The sequence below is a fragment of the Chiloscyllium punctatum genome, chromosome 3, assembly GCF_047496795.1.
Source record: "Chiloscyllium punctatum isolate Juve2018m chromosome 3, sChiPun1.3, whole genome shotgun sequence".
NCBI classification, from domain to species: domain Eukaryota; kingdom Metazoa; phylum Chordata; class Chondrichthyes; order Orectolobiformes; family Hemiscylliidae; genus Chiloscyllium; species Chiloscyllium punctatum.
Window position 1 is genome coordinate 130,422,985 of NC_092741.1, and position 19,546 is coordinate 130,442,530.

Consider the following 19,546-nt stretch of genomic DNA (forward strand, 5'->3'; position numbering starts at 1 on the left):
GTCCAAAGATGTGCATTTTAGGTGAATTAGCCATGCTAAATTGCCCATTGTGTTCCGGCATTAGTCAGGGGTAAATGTAGAATAATAGGGGAATAGGCCTAGGTGGGATACTCTTTGGGAGTTGAAAAATGTGGTGCTGGAAAAACACAGCAGGCCAGGCAGCATCAGAGGAGCAGGAGAATCGATGTTTTGGGCATAAGCCCTTCTTCAGGAATGAGGCTGGTGTGCCAGGAAGAAGATTGCAGGTCAAGAGGGCGGTGCTGAATCCGAGGGTTGGGACTGAGATAAGGTGAGGGGAGGGGAAATGAGGAAGCTAGAGAAATTTGCATTCATCCAGTGTGGTTGGAGGGTTCCTAGGCGGAAGATGAGGCGCTCTTCCTCCAGGTGTCGTGTGGCCTGGGTCTGGTGATGGAGGAGGCCAAGGACCTGTATGTCCTTGGCGGAGTGGGAGGGGGAGCTAAAGTGTTCAGCCACAGGGCGGTTGGTTTGGTTGGTGCGGGTGTCCCAGAGGTGTTCCCTGAAACGTTCCACAAGTAGGCGGCCTGTCTCCCCAATGTAGAGACCACATCGGGTGCAGCAGATACAATAAATGATGTGTGTGGAGGTGCAGGTGAATTTGCGACGGATATAGAAGGATCCATTGGGGCTTTGGAGGGAGGTGAGGGGGAAGTGTGGGTGCAAGTTTTGCACTTCTTACGGTTGCAGGGGAAGGTGCCGGGAGTGGAGGTTGGGTTGGTGGGGGGTGTGGACCTGACGAGGGAGTCACGGAGGGAGTGGTCTCTCCTGAATGCTGATAGGGGTGGAGAGGGAAATATACCCCTGGTGGTGGGGTCTGTCTGGAGTGGCGGAAATGACGGAGGATGATACGATGTATCCGGAGGTTGGTGGGGTGGAAGGTGAGGACCAATGGGGTTCTGTCCTGGTGGCGATTGGAAGGGTGGGGTTCAAGGGCGGAGGTGCAGGAAGTGGAGGAGATGCGGTAGAGAGCGTCGTCGACCACGTCAGAGAGGAAATTGCAGTCTTTGAAGAAGGAGGCCATTTGAGTTGTTCGGTAGTGGAATTGGTCCTCCTGGGAGCAGATGCGGCGGAGGCGAAGGAATTGGGAATATGAGATGGTGTTTTTACAGGGGGTAGGATGGGAGGAGGTGTAATCTAGGTAGCTATGGGTCGGTTTGTAGTAAATGTCTGTTTTGAGTCGGTCGCCTGAGATAGAAATAGAGAGGTCTAGGAAGGGGAAGGGAGGAGTCTGAAACGCTCTCCACCACATCTCCTCCACTTCCCGCACCTCCGCCCTTGAACCCCGCCCCCTCCAATCACCACCAGGACAGAACCCCACTGGTCCTCACCTTCCACCCCACCAACCTCTGGAATACTTGCGGAGCGTTTCAGGGAACACCTCTGGGACATCCGCACCAACCAACCCAACCGCCCCGTGGCTGAACACTTTAGCTCCCCCTCCCACTCTGCCAATGACATACAGGTCCTTGGCCGCCTCCATCGCCAGACACTGTCCCCACGACGCCTAGAGGAAGAGCGCCTCATCTTCTGCCTAGGAATCCTCCAACCACACGGGATGAGTGAAGATTTCTCCAGCTTCCTCATTTCCCCTCCCCCCACCTTATCTCAGTCCCAACCCTCGGATTCAGCACCGACCTCTCCGCCCCCACCCCCTCTCTGGCCTATCACCCTCCCCATCACCTCCTTCCACCTATCATATTCCCAGCGCCCCTCCTCCAAATTTCCTCCCCCCTACCTTTTATCTCAGCCCGCTTGGCACACCAGCCTCATTCCTGAAGAAGGGCTTATGCCCGAAGCGTCGATTCTCCTGCTCCTCGGATGCTGCCTGGCCTGCTGTGTTTTTCCAGCACCACATTTTTCAACTCTGGTACTCCAGCATCTGTAGTCCTCACTTTCTCTTACTCTTTGGGAGGGTTGGTTTGGACTTATTGGGCTAAAGGGCCTGTTTCCACACTGCAGGGATTCTATGATTCAATGAAGATGTGTTTTACTGATGGGGGACCCAAGTGGAATGCAATAAAAGAAGTAAATCTGAATCGATTAAATATTGCTTTTAGCTATGAGCTTCTTTGCAATCATGATCAAGCTCTGCTGAAAATCCACTGAAATCTTTTACTTGTGTACTTCAGACCAGTTTTTCTTATTTTGGTAAAGCTGTCTCAGAATTGAAGCAACTCCTGTTTGTTACAATGCAAGCTATTGTTTAAAGTATGACTTCACATCTCAGCGTTTAGTGACAGGATTTGTAGTTTGCAGCTCAAATCCTCCTTGCCAACAGCTCTTTTTTTTTTGTTATGGTGTAACTATCTCCTGGACTGAGAGAAACTTGCAAAGCTAAGATGGGAAGTAGCAGGGTGTTTCTAAAAAAAGAGGGAAAGTAAAGAAGAAAACCTGCTGTCAGAGCATAACGCAGCGTCGTCTGGATCTTTCTCTGGAACTGCTAGCATTCACTATCATTCCCCTGTCGAAACTGACAGCAACTTGCCAAGTCTGGACGTGCAAAATACCACCAACCACCAACTACATTGTCAGTGAATCTGAATTCCTCCACTTGGTACATTTCTCTGAGTTCCTGCTGTGAACTTGCAGTAAGACTAACAGTGTTAGAATGATAAAAATTGAAAAGGATGCACCTTGTTGAATTAGTATAGCTACATTTCTAATGGTCTAAAAATTTATAATTACTCTGACCTTACTGGGATGTTATTCTCTACAACAATAAGTTTTGCATTTTTAAAAGTTTTGTTGTCCTTACTTGTGAGTAGTCATTTCATCTTCTATCTTAATGCAGTCATACATTTATTTTTCGAAGTGGAAGTTTAAATTGAAATCATAGGATTTTAATTTATTTTAACTTCTTGATTTGCTGAGTATGAACATTTCAATTTGCTTGCCTATCAGATGTCATCACTTTTGCTGCATACCAGTAGTTTCTCTTGGATTTTGTGCCAGACTTGAATTGCCACTGGAAAAGGTAAAATTTCCACCTTGACGATCGCTAGATCTTTGTGTGTGACAATATTCAAGGTCAACAGTGAGCTTAAAAATGCAAGTTACGATATTTACATATCTATAAAAAATTAACTGCTAACATTACTGATTGCGCATTTTACAAATTTGGAGATTTTATTTTCATCGGCGTTGCCCTGAAACACTTAAGGAATCGTGTTTCTAGCACTGGTGCAACTTCCCTACAGAATGTCTTCAGTTTACCACAATGTAGAGAATGTCTAAAGGACAAGCACAAAAATGTTAAGTCTAAACAATCTAATGTATTCAGAGGAAATTTGAATTAAAATTCATCAAAGTAGAGGCAAGATGCAACCTGGATTAATTATGCAAATATATATTCCTAATAAGTAAGGACATTGCTTGCCAATAATTTCCTGTATTTTTATTTACGCATCCCAAACTCAAGATTTGTCTTAAGATTGGAAATTTGAAGGAAAAACATGGAATCTGTAAGTAAATAGAGTCTTAGATGTACAGCATGGAAACAGACTCTTTGTTCCAACTCATCCTTGTTGACCAGATATCCTAAATTAATCTAGTCCCATTTGCCAGCACTTGGCCCATAACCCTGTAAACCCTTCCTATTCTTGTACCCATCCAGTTGCCTTTTAAATGATGTAATCAGATCAGCCTCCACCACTTCCTCTGGCAACCCTTTTAAATCGTTCCCCTCCCACCCTTTACCTATGCCCTCTAGTTCTGGACTCCCCAACCCAGGGAAAAGACCTTGCCTGTTTACCCTTTCCATGCCCCTCGTGATTTTATAAACCTCCATAAGGTCCCCCCTCAATCTCTGACACTCCAGGGAAAATAGCACCAGCCTATTCAGCCTCTCCCTCTCACTCAAACACTCCAACTTTGGCAACATTCTTGTAAATCTTTTCTGAACCCTTTCAAGTTTTATTGCGCACAGTATTCCAAAAAACACTGTTATCTGCCACTTCTCGGCCCATTGGTTTATCTGATCAAGATCCCAAAATGACACAGAAGGGAAGCATATCCAAGCTATGACGTACAAGTTGCTTAGTAGAAAACTATTACATAGTGTAACATTCAAGAACTCCCTTCTCAAACAAGGAAAAACCCAAATACAGTCTATTCTAATATAATGTGATAGTTTAGTCCCTGTGCGATCCCTCATTCGAAGAAAATTACATAATAGCAGAAACCAGTTAAACCAATAGGACCAGAATCACGTTATAGCAAATACAGGTAAAGAAAGCTTACATTCTACACATAATGATCTAGATTCTTCAATCGCATTATAGCCAATTTGCGTTAAGGGAATGTGCGTTAAAGCAGAACCAATGGTATGTGGTGAAAAGTGACACCTTTTAGAAATAGAAAAGCTTGAGAGAAAATCTAAGTTTGAGAAAGCTCTACTCGTGCCTCAGAGTGTTACTCATTTTAACTTTAGTTAAATATCTCAACACCAGGTCCAACAGGTTTATTTGAAAGTACAGGTTTTTGGAATGCTGCTCCTTTGTCAGGTAACTAGTGGAGCAGGATCATAGGGCATAGAATTTATAATAAAAGGTCAAAATGTCATACAACTGATGTGATATATTGAAAAAAACACATTGCAGTTAAGTCTTAAATCACTTAGAATGAGGATGCAAGTATTGATTGATTAATATGTAAATCCCAGAACTACTATCAAGTCACAGTCCTGAGACAACTTGAGCTTTTATCAGTATAAAAAAAAGACATGAATGGTGACATCAATGGTCTCCTTTGAATTTCAAAATCTGCTTATTCATTGTTTTGCTTTGAAAAAACAAGTCCTACTTTTCCATTTACTCCTCACTTAACATAAGTCTCCTGTTAAAGTCTTTCACTAAAGTGAATAATTTGCTTCTGACCTCTCCTTGATGGGAATAGAATCTATTAATTCCATCTGCATTGCTATTTCAATAAACTGTGCCATTCTACTCCTCTCTTTATAGTTAAATCTTTCGTAATTAGCAAAAATGGTGCACAGAATTGTTAGAGTAAAGAAAGTATTCATTCAGCCCATCATATCCATACTTGCTTTCTGCAGTAACAACTTGACTCCGTCCAGTCATGTATTTTCCAAATGGCTGCTCAGTAAAGAGAGCACTCTTAAAAAGAGAGTTCATTTCTGTATGCTTGTCTGATTGCTCAAGTTTGCTACACGTAGAGATGTAGTGAATGTTAACATTTTAAATCGCAACTATCTGATGAAGGAGCAGCGCTCTGAAAGCTAGTGCTTCCTTATAAACCTGTTGGACTGTGACCTGGTGTTTTGTGATTTTTAACTTTGTCCACCCCAGTCCAACACTGGCGCCTCCACATCATATGTTTGTCATCACACTTCTACCTACTGACGAGGAGCTTGAAAAATATATACAATGTTTCCGTGAGATGTTTTCAGCTGATATACAGAGAATGCACATTCGTTGGGAGTGTTAAATGTTAAAAGAAAGATTTGTAGTATATTGACTTCATCTTTGAAATTCATTATTGTTTGTATAACTGGCTAGTTGCGTGCACTGGGTTTGCTACAATGCATTCTTTGGATCACAGTTTGCAATGTCGGCACATATTTGCAACATACTTAGGTTCTATGCCTTATTTGTAACATCCTGTTTGGGTACAGAAATTGTATTTACAAATATATTCATAATCAGAAGATGAATGGAGAAAATCCTTCTCGTGCAGCACATATTTTTCACATAGTTCCTGAGGAAGTAAATGAGAACAAGAATTACTGATTTCCTCCAGGATGCCAAAACCTTGTTAATTTAACTATATTTATACTTGGTATTAGTAAATAAAAACAGTAAGAGGGGAGTGGTGTGCAAGTATTCGGAATTTTCGCAATCTTTCTTACCTGTTGAGTGAAAAATAAATCAACCCTGCTCTGTGTATACATTTCTCTATTGCTTCTGATTCTTAGCTTCACTAGTGGAGAGTTATTTGAATTTTATTATTCACAGTACTAACCCATGTTAGGTGAATCAGAATAATGTAACAGACAGGGCTTTACTTAATTCATCATTTGCTTCTTCCAATTTGATATTCTGATATTCTCTATGTGAATGAGATCAGCTATGCTTATTGCATGATTCCCAATTTTCATCACCTCTAATTACTAAGTTAGGTCTTTCTGTTTTGTGTTTTCTTGCTATTATGTGTCTTGAATTCCAATCTGATTCAACACTAGTAAATATATCTTTTTGATTTTGTAGGATCACATGCATTGCTTCAAGTCAGATGTATCTTTGCACACAACTTTGCTTGTGTTGAACCATCTGCAGCTTGCAAAGTTTGTTTTTCAGCTCTGAAGTTTAAATTTATTAGTCTGCTGCTTTTACCTTTTTGACTTCTAGGCAATAGATTCTCTGCATTGTTTCCTCATTTGAAGATAGATCTTCAATCCAGACTCTGGCTTTAGAAATTTGAGATGCTAAGTAGTGGGAAAAGTCAGTTAAACTTTACCTGTGATATGTGGCGCATGTTGATGTACATTTAGCAAATCCATTGAGTTATATGTAAGTAACTGTTTCCAGTACAAGAATATCCCTCCTGAAGTAAGCAAGACAAAAATGTACACCAAATTATATTTGAGGCTTTGCTGACTTATGTACTCCAGCTCCCTTATTGTAAAGGCCAATATTCTGTTTATCATCTTAATTATTTGCTGTGCATACACACTCAAGTTTTGTATATCTTGAACAAAGTGACACAGATTGTATTTGTTCCACACCACTTCTGCATCATCTTTCTATATAAATAGTATATTGCTTTGCTTTTCTTGCCAGAGTGGAAAATCTCTCTTCCCCTACACTACTCCATCAGCCAATTTTTTTCCCCCACTTGTCTAATCTACCTATATCCCTGAGCAGCTTTGGTTCTCTTTTTAAAGAAAATATATTATTTAATTGGAGGCAGTTTAGAAAAGGTTCACTAGGATGATCCCTGGTATGAAAGGATTGTTTTCTGAGCAAAGGCGAAACCGTTTGAGACTACTCATTGAAGAATGAGAGGTGATCTCATTGAGACATCTAGGATTCTTAAGGGGCTTGACAGGATAAATGCTAAGAGGATGTTTCCCCTCATGGGAAAGTCTTGGGCCAGACTGTATTGTCTATGAACTAAGGACTGCTAATTTAAGACTGTTATAAAAAGAAATGTATTCTGTGTGTTCAGTGTCTTTGGAACTTCTTGCCACAGAGGGCTGGTGAAGTGGGGCAGAATCCTTGCATACATTAAAAGGCTGAGATAGATTCTTAATGATTATGGTTACCAAGGATTGTGGAGAAAGAGCAGGAATGTGAACTTAAGGAATATCGCAGTGCAGCCATCTTTGAAAGACCTTCAACTCTACTCCAGATCTTTTGTAGGAGTGTTAATGGGTCCAAGCTTATACCTAGTATCATTAAACTGAAACTCCTGCCACTGCTGCATAGCCTTAAAAGCTGAGTTATTGAATCTGTTAAGAGCGACAGCAAAGTGTTTGGGACAATTCTTGCACTAACAATTGGCTGATTGGTTTTAATAGGAATTTAAATTCCAACTGATTGTGTCACACCTTCGGGTTGAGTTCTCTTAAAATGTTTTCAAAACTCTGTCTTCCTTCACTACTCCTGCCAATTCCAAGGAAAGTGAGATAATGTTAGAAACCTGTTTCCACAAAGTATGCTTATTTATTCTTTGTTTTTGAATAAAAAGGTAATGTAAAAGTAAATCAGTTTGATTGACAAGGAGACTGATGGGGTTCTGGAGATTTTCTTTGAGCATATATGATCATCCCCCTGAGCATGCCTTTGCTTCAGTGACTGATCAATCGTTTCCATAAAGCAAGAAACAAGGCATGTAAAATGAGGCCTCTTATTTCTCAGACTTACATCAGTCCTGTTGGCAAATTGGTATTTAATGGGGAAAAATTGCAGCATTTAGACTGTTTTGGAAACAAGAGATTACAAATATCAGACAACTTGTTATTGCATTAAGAGAGTGACATCTTCATGAAACTGGAGAGGAAGAATTTTCTGAGGAATTGTTGACCTTGTTTTTTAATCAAAATATCACTAGCCAAGTGGCACAGTGTATGAGTTAAATAGTTGAAGTGTGTTTTTTAGCTTAAATGTTTGCTAGGTGTTCCTGTGAAGCCGGTACCCTTTTTAAAAAAAACTGAATCATCTGCAATAAACAAACCCTTTCTATGGCAAGAAACAATCTTGAGTATGCTTAAAATAGCACAGCTGTTATTTTTGAAAACAAAGTTGCTAAGAATTTAAAGCAATATACATTGTTTGGAATTTTGTTCAAGATTTTGATAAGTAAATATTCTGGCTTTACCATACTTTTGTTTTGACAACTTTGCATGGTCTGCAAAGTGCATGGTAAATTGATAGACTCGTAAGATTTGTGTTGGGTGGGGACAACCTGATCAATACTATGGTGTTCATAATATTGAGTCATTGTAAATGCATTATAATGAACTGTAAAACTTTTTACAGGTTGTTATATATGGAAACCTGCCAGAGAAAAAGGAAAACATAGTTTATTTATCTAACCATCAGTGCACAGGTAAGGGAGCTTATTTTCATGTTGAAGATTTACTTAAATATACTGTTTTCTGTTCTGAATCTTAAATTGTTTTCTATTCTATTGTTGCGTTTACGATTACAATTGAAAGAATTAAAAAGCTAATTTTAATATGGTTTTGGCTTATTGTTTCCTATGATTAATTGTATGCCTAGGTTTAAATTGGAATGACCTATTATAATTCTATGAAGTTTCAGCACTTTATCAAAGTTAAAGGGTTATCAGTATTTTGGCAGTTAAGTGCAAGAATCCTGCCTCTGCTGAGCAATTCCAGCATTTTCAGTTTTTATTTCAAGTTTCCAGTATCCATAGTATTATGCTTTTATATGGGAACTTTAAATTGAGGTTTTACTGGGACAGGAGCATATATATAATATATATATATATATATAAGGAAGCACCGGTTATTGGAGAGACGAGAACTTGGTGCAATTTAAGATGGGAGCAGTGGTTCTGGATATGTATGTTTACATGGAATTAGTAATGAAAAGCAGCTGGAATATATTCAACTTCAGGAGTCATATGAGTCAGGGTTCCATTAGCAGTTATGCAGGGATGTGGTCAAGTCATGTTGAAAGGTAATAGTGGGTAATCTTGATAACAGAGTCAATATGTGGACAGAAGAATCTTGTCAGGGTAAAACACACATCATATGCTGCAAGTGGACTGGTTCTGTTTTGTGTCTGGGAAAAAGTTCGAATATATGTTGAAGAACCGAGCTTGTGGTGGGAAGCAAAGCCAATAACTCTGGTCTTCTCAGTTTATTTTTGGAGAAAATTTCTAATCCTACCAAATATGGACATTTGGCCAAGCAGTGTGACATATCAGAAACTGTAGCAAGTTCAAGAATTGATACAGCAATAGAGCTGAGTGTTATGAGCTTGATATTTGGACTTCATATGCTTTTAGGTGATGTTGTCAAAGATCACCCTGCAAATGAAATTTTGGAGAAGGCCAGAGTTTGGTGTGTGTGCACCTCCAGATGGTAACAATGTATGAGTAGGAAGAGTGGTCTTTGAAGTTCTCTGACTATGTTTGGATAAATAGGAACAGATCCAGATGAGTTTAATTGTAACCACCTGGCAATTGAAGAAGGGTAAGTGACCAGCTGTGTTTAAAGTTGCTGGCTGGTCATGAAGGATCAAGAGGGGTAATTTACCATGCTGACAGAAATGACTGACTGATATCTTGGTTGAGACTTGCATGTAACAGTAATTGCAGTCAAATTTTGAAAGGAGGAATGATGGACTCTTGCAAAATGAGGTACTCCAAAGGACGAGAAGGTGCAGGAGGAGTAGAAAATACCAAGATCAGATTTTGCCTTTGCCTTAATTTGGAAGAGACAAATACTGGAGATAGAAAGAAGAGTGAACCATTTAATCCGACAAATACATTCCATCATTTACCTTTGATAATGGATGATGTATATCTTACCGTAATCCAACAAAGCGTTTACAGGTATCCCGTACTTTTTGAACATTCGCTTTACGTAATTTCACTTTTACGAAAGACTTGCATTAGTACCTGTTGATGCGAATCCAGAGGATTTTTGTTTTTACGAAAAACGGTGGTACTTTTTCCCATATAAATTGTGCGCCTTCACTTTACACCATTTCCGACTTAGGAAAGGTTCCTGGGAATGCTCTAGTTTCAGATAGCGGTGGCTACCTATAATATTCTTGAATTTAAAAAATTCTTGATAATTGACTGATTCTTGGCAGGTTTTGGGGCAGATAGTGGAGTTAAGGAGTAACATTCAGGATGCTCGTTACCTTTTGTGAAGAAATGCTTCCTGGATTTTTCTCTTGAATATTTAGATATATTATCTTTATTTACTGTGAACAAATCCCATATCATTTGAAAGAAGGTAGTCATCCTTCATCTATCTAATTTCAAATAAACGTGAAGTCTGCCATTGTGATGAAACTCCATTAAGCCTTCTATAATTCTGGGGAATTTGTGCTGTCTTGTCTACAAGAAAAATCATTTTTGAGAATACATTAAGGACAAAAGGGTAACTAGGGAGAGAATAGGGCCCTGCAAAGATCAGCAAGGCGGCCTTTGTGCGGAGCCGCAGAAAATGGGGGCGATACTAAATGAGTATTTTGCATCAGTATTTACTGTGGAAAAGGACATGGAAGATATAGACTGTAGAGAAATAGATGGTGACATCTTGCAAAATGTCCATATTACAGAGGAGGAAGTGCTGGATGTCTTGAAACACATAAAATGGATAAATCCCCAGGACGTGATCAGGTGTACCTAGAACTCTGTGGGAAGCTAGAGAAGTGTTTGCTTGGGCCTCTTGCTGAGATATTTGTATCATTGATCACAAGTGAGGTGCCAGAAGACTGAAGGTTGGCTAACGTGGTGCCACTGTTTAAGAAGGGTGGTAAGGACAAGCCAGGGAACTATAGACCAGTGAGCCTGATGTTGGTGGTAAGCAAGTTGTTGGAGGGAATCCTGAGGGACAGGATGTACATATATTTGGAAAGGCAAGGACAGATTAGGGATAGTCAACATGGTATTGTGCGTGGGAAATTATGTCTCACAAACTTGATTCACTTTTATTGAGGAAGTAATAAAGAGGATTGATGAGGGCAGAGTGGTAGATGTGGTCTATATGGACTTCAGTAAGGCATTCGACAAGGTTCCTCATGGGAGACTGATTGGCAAGGTTAGATCTCACGGAATACAGGGAGAACTAGCCATTTGGATACAGAACTGGCTCAAAAGTAGAATACAGAGGGTGGTGGTGGAGGGTTGTTTTTCAGACTGGAGGCCTGTGACCAGTGGAGTGCCACAAGGATCGGTGCTGGGTCCTCTACTTTTTGTCATTTACATAAATGATTTGGATGCGAGCATAAGAGGTATAGTTAGTGAGTTCACAGAAGACACCAAAATTGGAGGTGTAGTGGACAGCAAAGAGGGTTACCTCGGATTACAACAGGATCTGGACCAGATGGGCCAATGGGCTGAGAAGTGGTAGATGGAATTTAATTCAGATAAATGCGAGGTGCTGCCTTTTGGGAAAGCAAATCTTGGCAGGATTTATACACTTAATGGTAAGGTCCAAGAGAGTGTTGCTGACCAAAGAGACCTTGGAGTGCAAGTTCATAGCTCCTTGAAAGTGGAGTCGCAGGTAGATAGGATAGTGATGAAGACGTTTGGCATGCTTTCCTTTATTGGTCAGAGTATTGAGTACAGGAGTTGGGAGGTCATGTTGTGGCTGTACAGGACATTGGGTAGGCCACTGTTGGAATATTGTGTGCAATTCTGGTCTCCTTATTATCAGAAGGAAGTTGTGAAACTTGAAAGGGTACAGAAAAGATTTAAAAGGATGTTGCCAGGTTTGGAGGATTTGAGCTATAGGGAGAGGCTGAACAGACTGGAGCTGTTTTCACTGGAGTGTCAGAAGCTGAGGGGTGACCTTATAGAGGTTTACAAAATTGTGAGGGGCATGGATAGGATAAATAGGCAAATTCTTTTCCCTGGGGTGGTGGAGTCCAGAACAAGAGGGTATAGGTTTAGGGTGAGAGGGGAAAGATATAAAAGAGACCAATGGGACAACTTTTTCATGCAGAGGGTGGTAAGTGTATGGACTGAGCTGCCAGAGGAAGTGGTGGAGGCTGGTACAATTGCAGCATTTAAGAGGCATTTGGATGGGTATATGAATAGGAAGGGTTTGGAGGGATATGGGCCGGGTGCTGGCAGGTGGGACTAGATTGGGTTGGGATATCTGGTCAGCATGGACTAGTTGGATCGAAGGATCTGTTTCCATGCTGTACATCTCTATGACTCTATTTGTTGCCTAAAGCTATACATGATACTCCAGGAAAGCTTATTCAAGGTTCTGTAGAAAAGAAATGTCACTTCCTCTCCCTTAAGATAAAGGTCAGTGTTTCATTTAACTTTTGATAGATATGTAATAAATGAGACATGTGAGTACGCACATCCTTTTGCTCACTTGCAGCTGCTAGTCTGTCACACAAACACAATGTTTTGTTTTGCCTTCCTTGAATTCAATAGTGGTGAATTAATTTTCCCCATACTGACCACCACTTCTCAGCTATCTTTACTCATTTAATTCTTTTTAATCTTCTGCAGTCATGTAATTTGATAGTAGAAGAAGCATAGTTGTAATATATTGTTATCTGCAAACTTGCCTGTGCAAAAATCAGTTCTTTCCTTCATTGAGGCTTCAGCTGGTCTCAGTGAATCCTTTGGAAAATACCAATGGGCAGTTTGGCAACTTTGTTGCAATTTAAGTGATAGTGCGCTGCTCCATCCCTATTCAAAACTATCAGTGATGGGAGAAAAGGAAGGTCACATGGAAGAGACAGAAGACTAGGCTTGTGAGGTTCTGAACAAGAAATGTATATTGAATAGCCACAGGAAAGTGATCTAACAAATGTGAAATGGGGGTACCCACAACTTAGCACACGTCATCTGTCTTAAATTTAATAACCTAATGAAGTTACAGAACCAAGATTTTACTTTTAAAAAGGCCCATTTTGCTATTGTTTTTGAATTCACCATTTTCTGTATGATACTCTCTTCAATTGCAGTCAAATAATTGACATAAAAAGTAAGTTTACTACTAAACAGAAATCAAGCAATGTCATCTGATGGGCTTTTTATAAAGTCAAATTCAAAAAAAAAAGAATTGAGTTGCATCATGTTCTAATAAGGCTCGTATGCCATTTTTATAGGTGTTCTGTTTCAGTGTAAATTGAGGTTGCAGGTCTTCTGAATGTTTATTTTCTCTTGCTTAATCTGATGTCGTGAGTACTTAGTCACAGGGGACAAGTATTATTTATTTGTAAAAGCGCAAGGGCTTTCCAAAGATTTCATTTGATAATTGTGACATCTAAGTGATCTCATAAATGGATTGGACTTATTTTTAGGTTTGGAGCCACTTCTTAAATGATTAGGAGCTTCTATTTCCGTGAATCTTTGAGCATTTGTATAGTATTGCATTCCCTGCATATAAATCTATTCCACAGACAAATAAAAATGTTACAGCTTTTGAACTCTTGAATAGGCTGGTTCAAAAACAGACCTTTCTCAAACATAAAACAAATCTTCAACATGTTCTGTATATTAAAAGTATATACATATATATAAATGTCTATAAAATTCTGAGCAATGTATTTTTCTTGTTCAGTTGACTGGATTATTGCTGATATGTTAGCAATCCGGCAAAATGCACTTGGCCATGTGCGTTACGTTCTAAAGGATGGGTTGAAGTGGCTCCCCTTGTATGGATGGTATTTCTCTCAGGTATGGTACCTTGTTTAAATTTTGTGCGGAAGGCAAACAATTTGCATTGGAAGCAATTTGAATTCAAAGAATTATGTAATTGGTTTACTCAGACATTTTCTGGTCAACCAGTTTCTGCCATGCCTTTCTGCTTATGAAAACAGACCTTCAATTGAACACCAACCTCATTTTGCACGATTCCTTTTAATGTAAAAGCACGTCAGCTATTTAACATGCCATTTTGAATAATTGTCCTGTTGTTGTGGTTCTGTTTGCCGAGCTGGGAATTTGTGTTGCAGACGTTTCGTCCCCTGTCTAGGTGACATCCTCAGTGCTTGGGAGCCTCCTGTGAAGCACTTCTGTGATGTTTCCTCCGGCATTTATAGACCACAAGAGGCTCCCAAGCACTGAGGATGTCACCTAGATAGGGGATGAAACGTCTGCAACAAAAATTCCCAGCTCGGCGAACAGAACCACAACAACGAGCACCCAAGCTACAAATCTTCTCACAAACTTTGAATTGTCCTGTTATTGAATAACTGCTTTGAACTTATTACATTCAAGGTAAAGAATAAAAAAAACTCTCAGTCTGAAGCCGTCACAAATTCTACTGTTCATGTCCTGACATGTCAAGACTGGATCACCATCATCTCTGCACTTTTTGACCTACATTAGCTCATAATTGAGCAGTTCTTGCATTCAAAAACTCCAAACTTTGTCCTAAAAGCCCTTCAAGATTTCATCCTTTTCTATTTCTACAATCACCTCCAGCTCTACAATCCTGTATGATAGCTACAGACCTTCAGTTCAGGCATCTTGAATATTTTAAATTTATTTGTTCTTTTGTTGGCCGTTGTACTTTCATTTGTTAAGGCTGTAAGGTTTGCAATGGATTTCCCATGTCCTTCTGCTTCTCGAGCAATTGAAGATGGACAGTAAATGCTAGTTTAACTAGTAAGCCTCACATCCTATGAAAAAATAATGAAAGCTATGCTTTTTCACTGTTTACTACAGTCCAGTTGTCAGATGCAAACTTTGAAAATCTGCCATATATACGTTCATATCTAGGTCATGAATATATGTTAAAGAAGGTGATGCTTCTAATATTGATCCTTGGAGAACACTACTGCAAACTTCCATCAGCCTGACACAAATGGTCACTACTCACTGATTTCTATTGCTTAACTAACAGTATTTGCAAGCGACAAGTAACAGTCTATTATATGTTACTTTATCAAACACTTTTGAAAGTCATATACATTATATAATTTGCAATACCTTAATCAATTGCCATTGTTTCAAATAATTTGAGTAAACAAGTCAAAGCATGAGTAGCCTTTAACAAATCCATGCTGACCTAATTTGTTGAGTCATAATTTTCTATGTGCCAATTGATTGTCTTTTTTATTAGGATGCCAATGTCACTGGCTAAGCCAGTCTCTAGTCCTGAACCCTAATTGTCCCCAAGGTGATGGTGAACTACCTTCTTGAGATGTTGTAGCCACATGGTTTAAGCCTTTTCATGGTGCTGTTCAGGAGGGAGTTTCAGTTTTGATCCAATAACAGTGAAGGAATACTGGTTTAGCTCTAAGTCAGGATGAAATATGGCTTGGAGAAGAACTTGCAGGTGGTGGTGTTTCAGTGTATATAGAACATAGAACATAGAACAATACAGCACAGAACAGGCCCTTCGGCCCACGATGTTGTGCCGAACTTCTATCCTAGATTGAGCACCCATCCATGTACCTATCCAAATGCCGCTTAAAGGTCGCCAATGATTCTGACTCTACCACTCCCACAGGCAGCGCATTCCATGCCCCCACCACTCTCTCTGGGTAAAGAACCCACCCCTGACATCTCCCCTATACCTTCCACCCTTCACCTTAAATTTATGTCCCCTTGTAACACTCTGTTGTACCCGGGGAAAAAGTTTCTGACTGTCTACTCTATCTATTCCTCTGATCATCTTATAAACCTCTATCAAGTCACCCCTCATCCTTCGCCGTTCCAACGAGAAAAGGCCGAGAACTCTCAACCTATCCTCGTACGACTTACTCTCCGTTCCAGGCAACATCCTGGTAAATCTTCTCTGCACCCTCTCCAAAGCTTCCACATCTTTCCTAAAGTGAGGCGACCAGAACTGCACACAGTACTCCAACTGTGGCCTAACCAAAGTCCTGTACAGCTGCAACATCACTTCACGACTCTTGAATTCAATCCCTCTGCTAATGAACGATAATACTCCATAGGCCTTCTTACAAACTCTATCCACCTGAGTGGCAACCTTCAAAGATCTATGTACATAGACCCCAAGATCCCTCTGTTCCTCCACCTGACTAAGAACCCTACCATTAACCCTGTATTCCGCATTCTTATTTGTTCTTCCAAAATGGACAACCTCACACTTGGCAGGGTTGAACTCCATCTGCCACTCCTCAGCCCAGCTCTGCATCATATCTAAGTCCCTCTGCAGCCAACAACAGCCCTCCTCACTGTCCACAACTCCACCTATCTTCGTATCATCTGCAAATTTACTGACCCACCCTTCGACTCCCTCATCTAAGTCATTAATAAAAATTACAAACAGCAGAGGACCCAGAACTGAACCCTGCGGAACTCCACTTGTAACTGGGCTCCAGGCTGAATATTTACCATCTACCACCACTCTCTGCCTTCGACTAGTTAGCCAGTTTTCTATCCAATTGGCCAAATTTCCCTCTATCCCATGCCTCCTGACTTTCCACATAAGCCTACCATGGGGAACCTTATCAAATGCCTTACTAAAATCCATGTACACTACATCCACTGCTCTACCCTCATCCACATGCTTGGTCACCTCCTCGAAGAATTCAATAAGACTTGTAAGGCAAGACCTACCCTTCACAAATCCGTGCTGGCTGTCCCTAATCAAGCAGTGTCTTTCCAGATACTCGTAAATCCTATCCCTCAGTACCCTTTCCATTACTTTGCCTACCACAGAAGTAAGACTAACTGGCCTGTAATTCCTGGGGTTATCCCTATTCCCTTTTTTGAACAGGGGCACAACATTCGCTACTCTCCAGTCCCCTGGTATCACCCCCGTTGACAGTGAAGACGAGAAGATCATTGCCAACGGTACTGCAATTTCCTCTCTTGCTTCCCACATAATCCTAGGATATATCCCGTCAGGCCCGGGGGACTTGTCTATCCTCAAGTTTTTCAAAATGTCCAACACATCTTCCTTCCTAACAGGTATCTCTTCTAGCTTATCAGTCTGTTTCTCACACTCCTCTTCAACAATACGGTCCCTCTCGTTCGTAAATACTGAAGAGAAGTACTTATTCAAGACCTCTCCTATCTCTTCCGACTCAATACACAGTCTCCCACTACTGTCCTTGATCGGACCTACCCTCGTTCTCGTCATTCTCAGGTTTCTCACATACGCATAGAATGCCTTGGGGTTATCCTTGATCCTATCCGCCAAGGATTTTTCATGCCCTCTCTTAGCTGCATTTGTCTGTCATAGTGGGAGAGGTTACATGTTTCAGGGTAATTTTTAGAACCCTTGGTGAGGTGTTGCAGTGCATCTTGTAGATAGTACACACACTGGTGGATGGGGTAAGTGTTGGAAGTGTTAGATGTAATGATGACAGAACAGATTTTGTTTTCCTGGATGGTGTCAAATCTCTTGAGTGCCGGCAGCCAGGCCAGTGGAGAGTTCCATCACACTTTTTTGACTAGTGCTGAGTAGTTGGTGAATAGGCAATGAGCAGCCAAGAGGTGAACTATGTCCCATAGAACTCCTAACCATTGACCTGCTCTGACAGCCTCCATATTTAAATACATGGTAAGGTTCAGTTTCTGGTTAGTGGTACCACACAAGATGTAGATATTTGGACATTCAGTAATGGTAATGTCATTGATCAATTCATTAATTAATGGTCCATTAATGCCAGTGTCAAGCGTTGGTGGTTGAATACTCCTTTCTTGGAGGTTGTTTTTGCTTGGCACATGTATGATGTGAATGTTACTTGCTGTTTATCAGCCCAAACTTGAATATTGACCGGGTCTTGCATTTGGACACTGACTGCTTCAGAATCTAAGGAGTCATAAATGGTGCTGAACATGATGAAATCATCAGTGAACATCCCAACTTCTGATCTTATGATGAAACACCTTGCGCAGACCGCTACCCTAAAGAAATCTTGAAGTGACGATGCATGACTGAGGTGGTTGACACCCCAATAACCCTTGCCATCTTCCTTTGTGCCAGGTTTGACTCTAGCCAGTGGCATCACCAGCCCTGATTACCTTGAAAATTTCCATCTTGGATTAATGTTTCCCCAAATTTGCTCACCACCAGACTGATTGCCCTATAATTGACAGGTTTGTTCATCAGTGCAGTGTGCCACTTCTCATACTGTCATGAGCAGAACATTTGTGATAACTTGACTTATGTTTGTGTTTCTTATATCACCACTAGCCACAGTCTCAGTCTAATAGATACCGCCTTCAGGAGATGACAACTTGGTTGCTAGCCAACTACTCATTGAAGTCTTTCATCCAGATTATTTTCTGTATCCTCTGAGCCACTCTGTGCTTTTTTATTATGAACAAAAACTGCTTCCTTCGCTGACTCAGATTCGCTGTCGATTTACAAACAACTATGCAGCATTTTATGATCTCTTTACAGTGCACCCCTAGAAATGGTGGAGAGGGGTGAGACATTTGCTAAAATGTCTATCTTAAAGAGTCAGATTGTGTCAATCTTTCGTTTGAATTGACTGTGGGACAGTTCTCTGAAATCTGCCAAGTCCTTAGATGAGGATGGTCAATTGGGCTGGGTGTGTTTGTTGATTCAAGTGATGTACCTAGGTTTAATTGTGTACTCTGCAATAGTTCAGTCCAACTGAGTGGCTCAATAAGCCATTTTAGAAGCCAGTTAGGAATCAGCAGATTTGTGTTACTGGTTCTCAGATCAATTTAAGGATGACACATTTCCTTCTCTAAAGGGAATCAGTGAACCCAGTGAGTTTTTATGACAATCCCTGGTTTCATGGTCACTGACTGGTGGCTCTTTATTCCAGATTTATCAAATTACATTTTCTTTTGATCAATCATCAGAGTCTCTGGATCACTAGCACAGGAACACAAACACCATGATACTATATTCCACCTGTACGACATGCCTGGAGCTCTCAAAGTTTGCCTTCCTCTGGAGTTTTTGTACACATGCTTAAAATCCATTATCATCTGCCTTGCATATGCTTACCATATCCCATCTATTGATGAGCTACTCTTTATTCAATGTACCATTCTATTTTCCTCTTTACTGCTTCATCTGGACTTCCCTTCTCCAGTTTATTTAATCCACCCTCCACAGCACCAGTTGATCTCAGTGTAAGACCAGTAGCCCAACCCTGTTGTGATGCAACCTGTATGTTTGGTACAGGGCTAATCTTTTCCAGGATGGGAATCAATGCCTCAGGAATCTGAAGCCTTTCCACCTGTGTCATGTCTCCAGCTACATATTAACTTCATATGTATTACTGTTCCAATCATGTGACACTAGAAATAATGGCTACAATTTGATATCCTACTCTTAACTTTCTCTCTAGATAGTTACACTTTATCTGTAGAACTCCAACCCTTTATGTCCCTGTATTGTTGATTCCTGCAAGGTTTGTGAAGGTTTGTAGCT

General features: G+C 40.6%; 1 protein-coding gene across 3 annotated transcripts in view; it reads left to right on the forward strand.

The window, feature by feature from the left end:
• agpat5 (1-acylglycerol-3-phosphate O-acyltransferase 5 (lysophosphatidic acid acyltransferase, epsilon)) overlaps positions 1-19,546 on the forward strand; it is a 103,582-nt gene that overhangs the window by 20,569 nt on the left and 63,467 nt on the right. For all 3 annotated transcript variants that reach the window (XM_072560627.1, XM_072560635.1, XM_072560645.1), the window contains 2 exons: positions 8,517-8,586; positions 13,772-13,887. In XM_072560627.1, the coding sequence (XP_072416728.1) occupies positions 8,517-8,586; positions 13,772-13,887 (186 nt within the window). The remainder of the gene's footprint in view (positions 1-8,516; positions 8,587-13,771; positions 13,888-19,546) is intronic.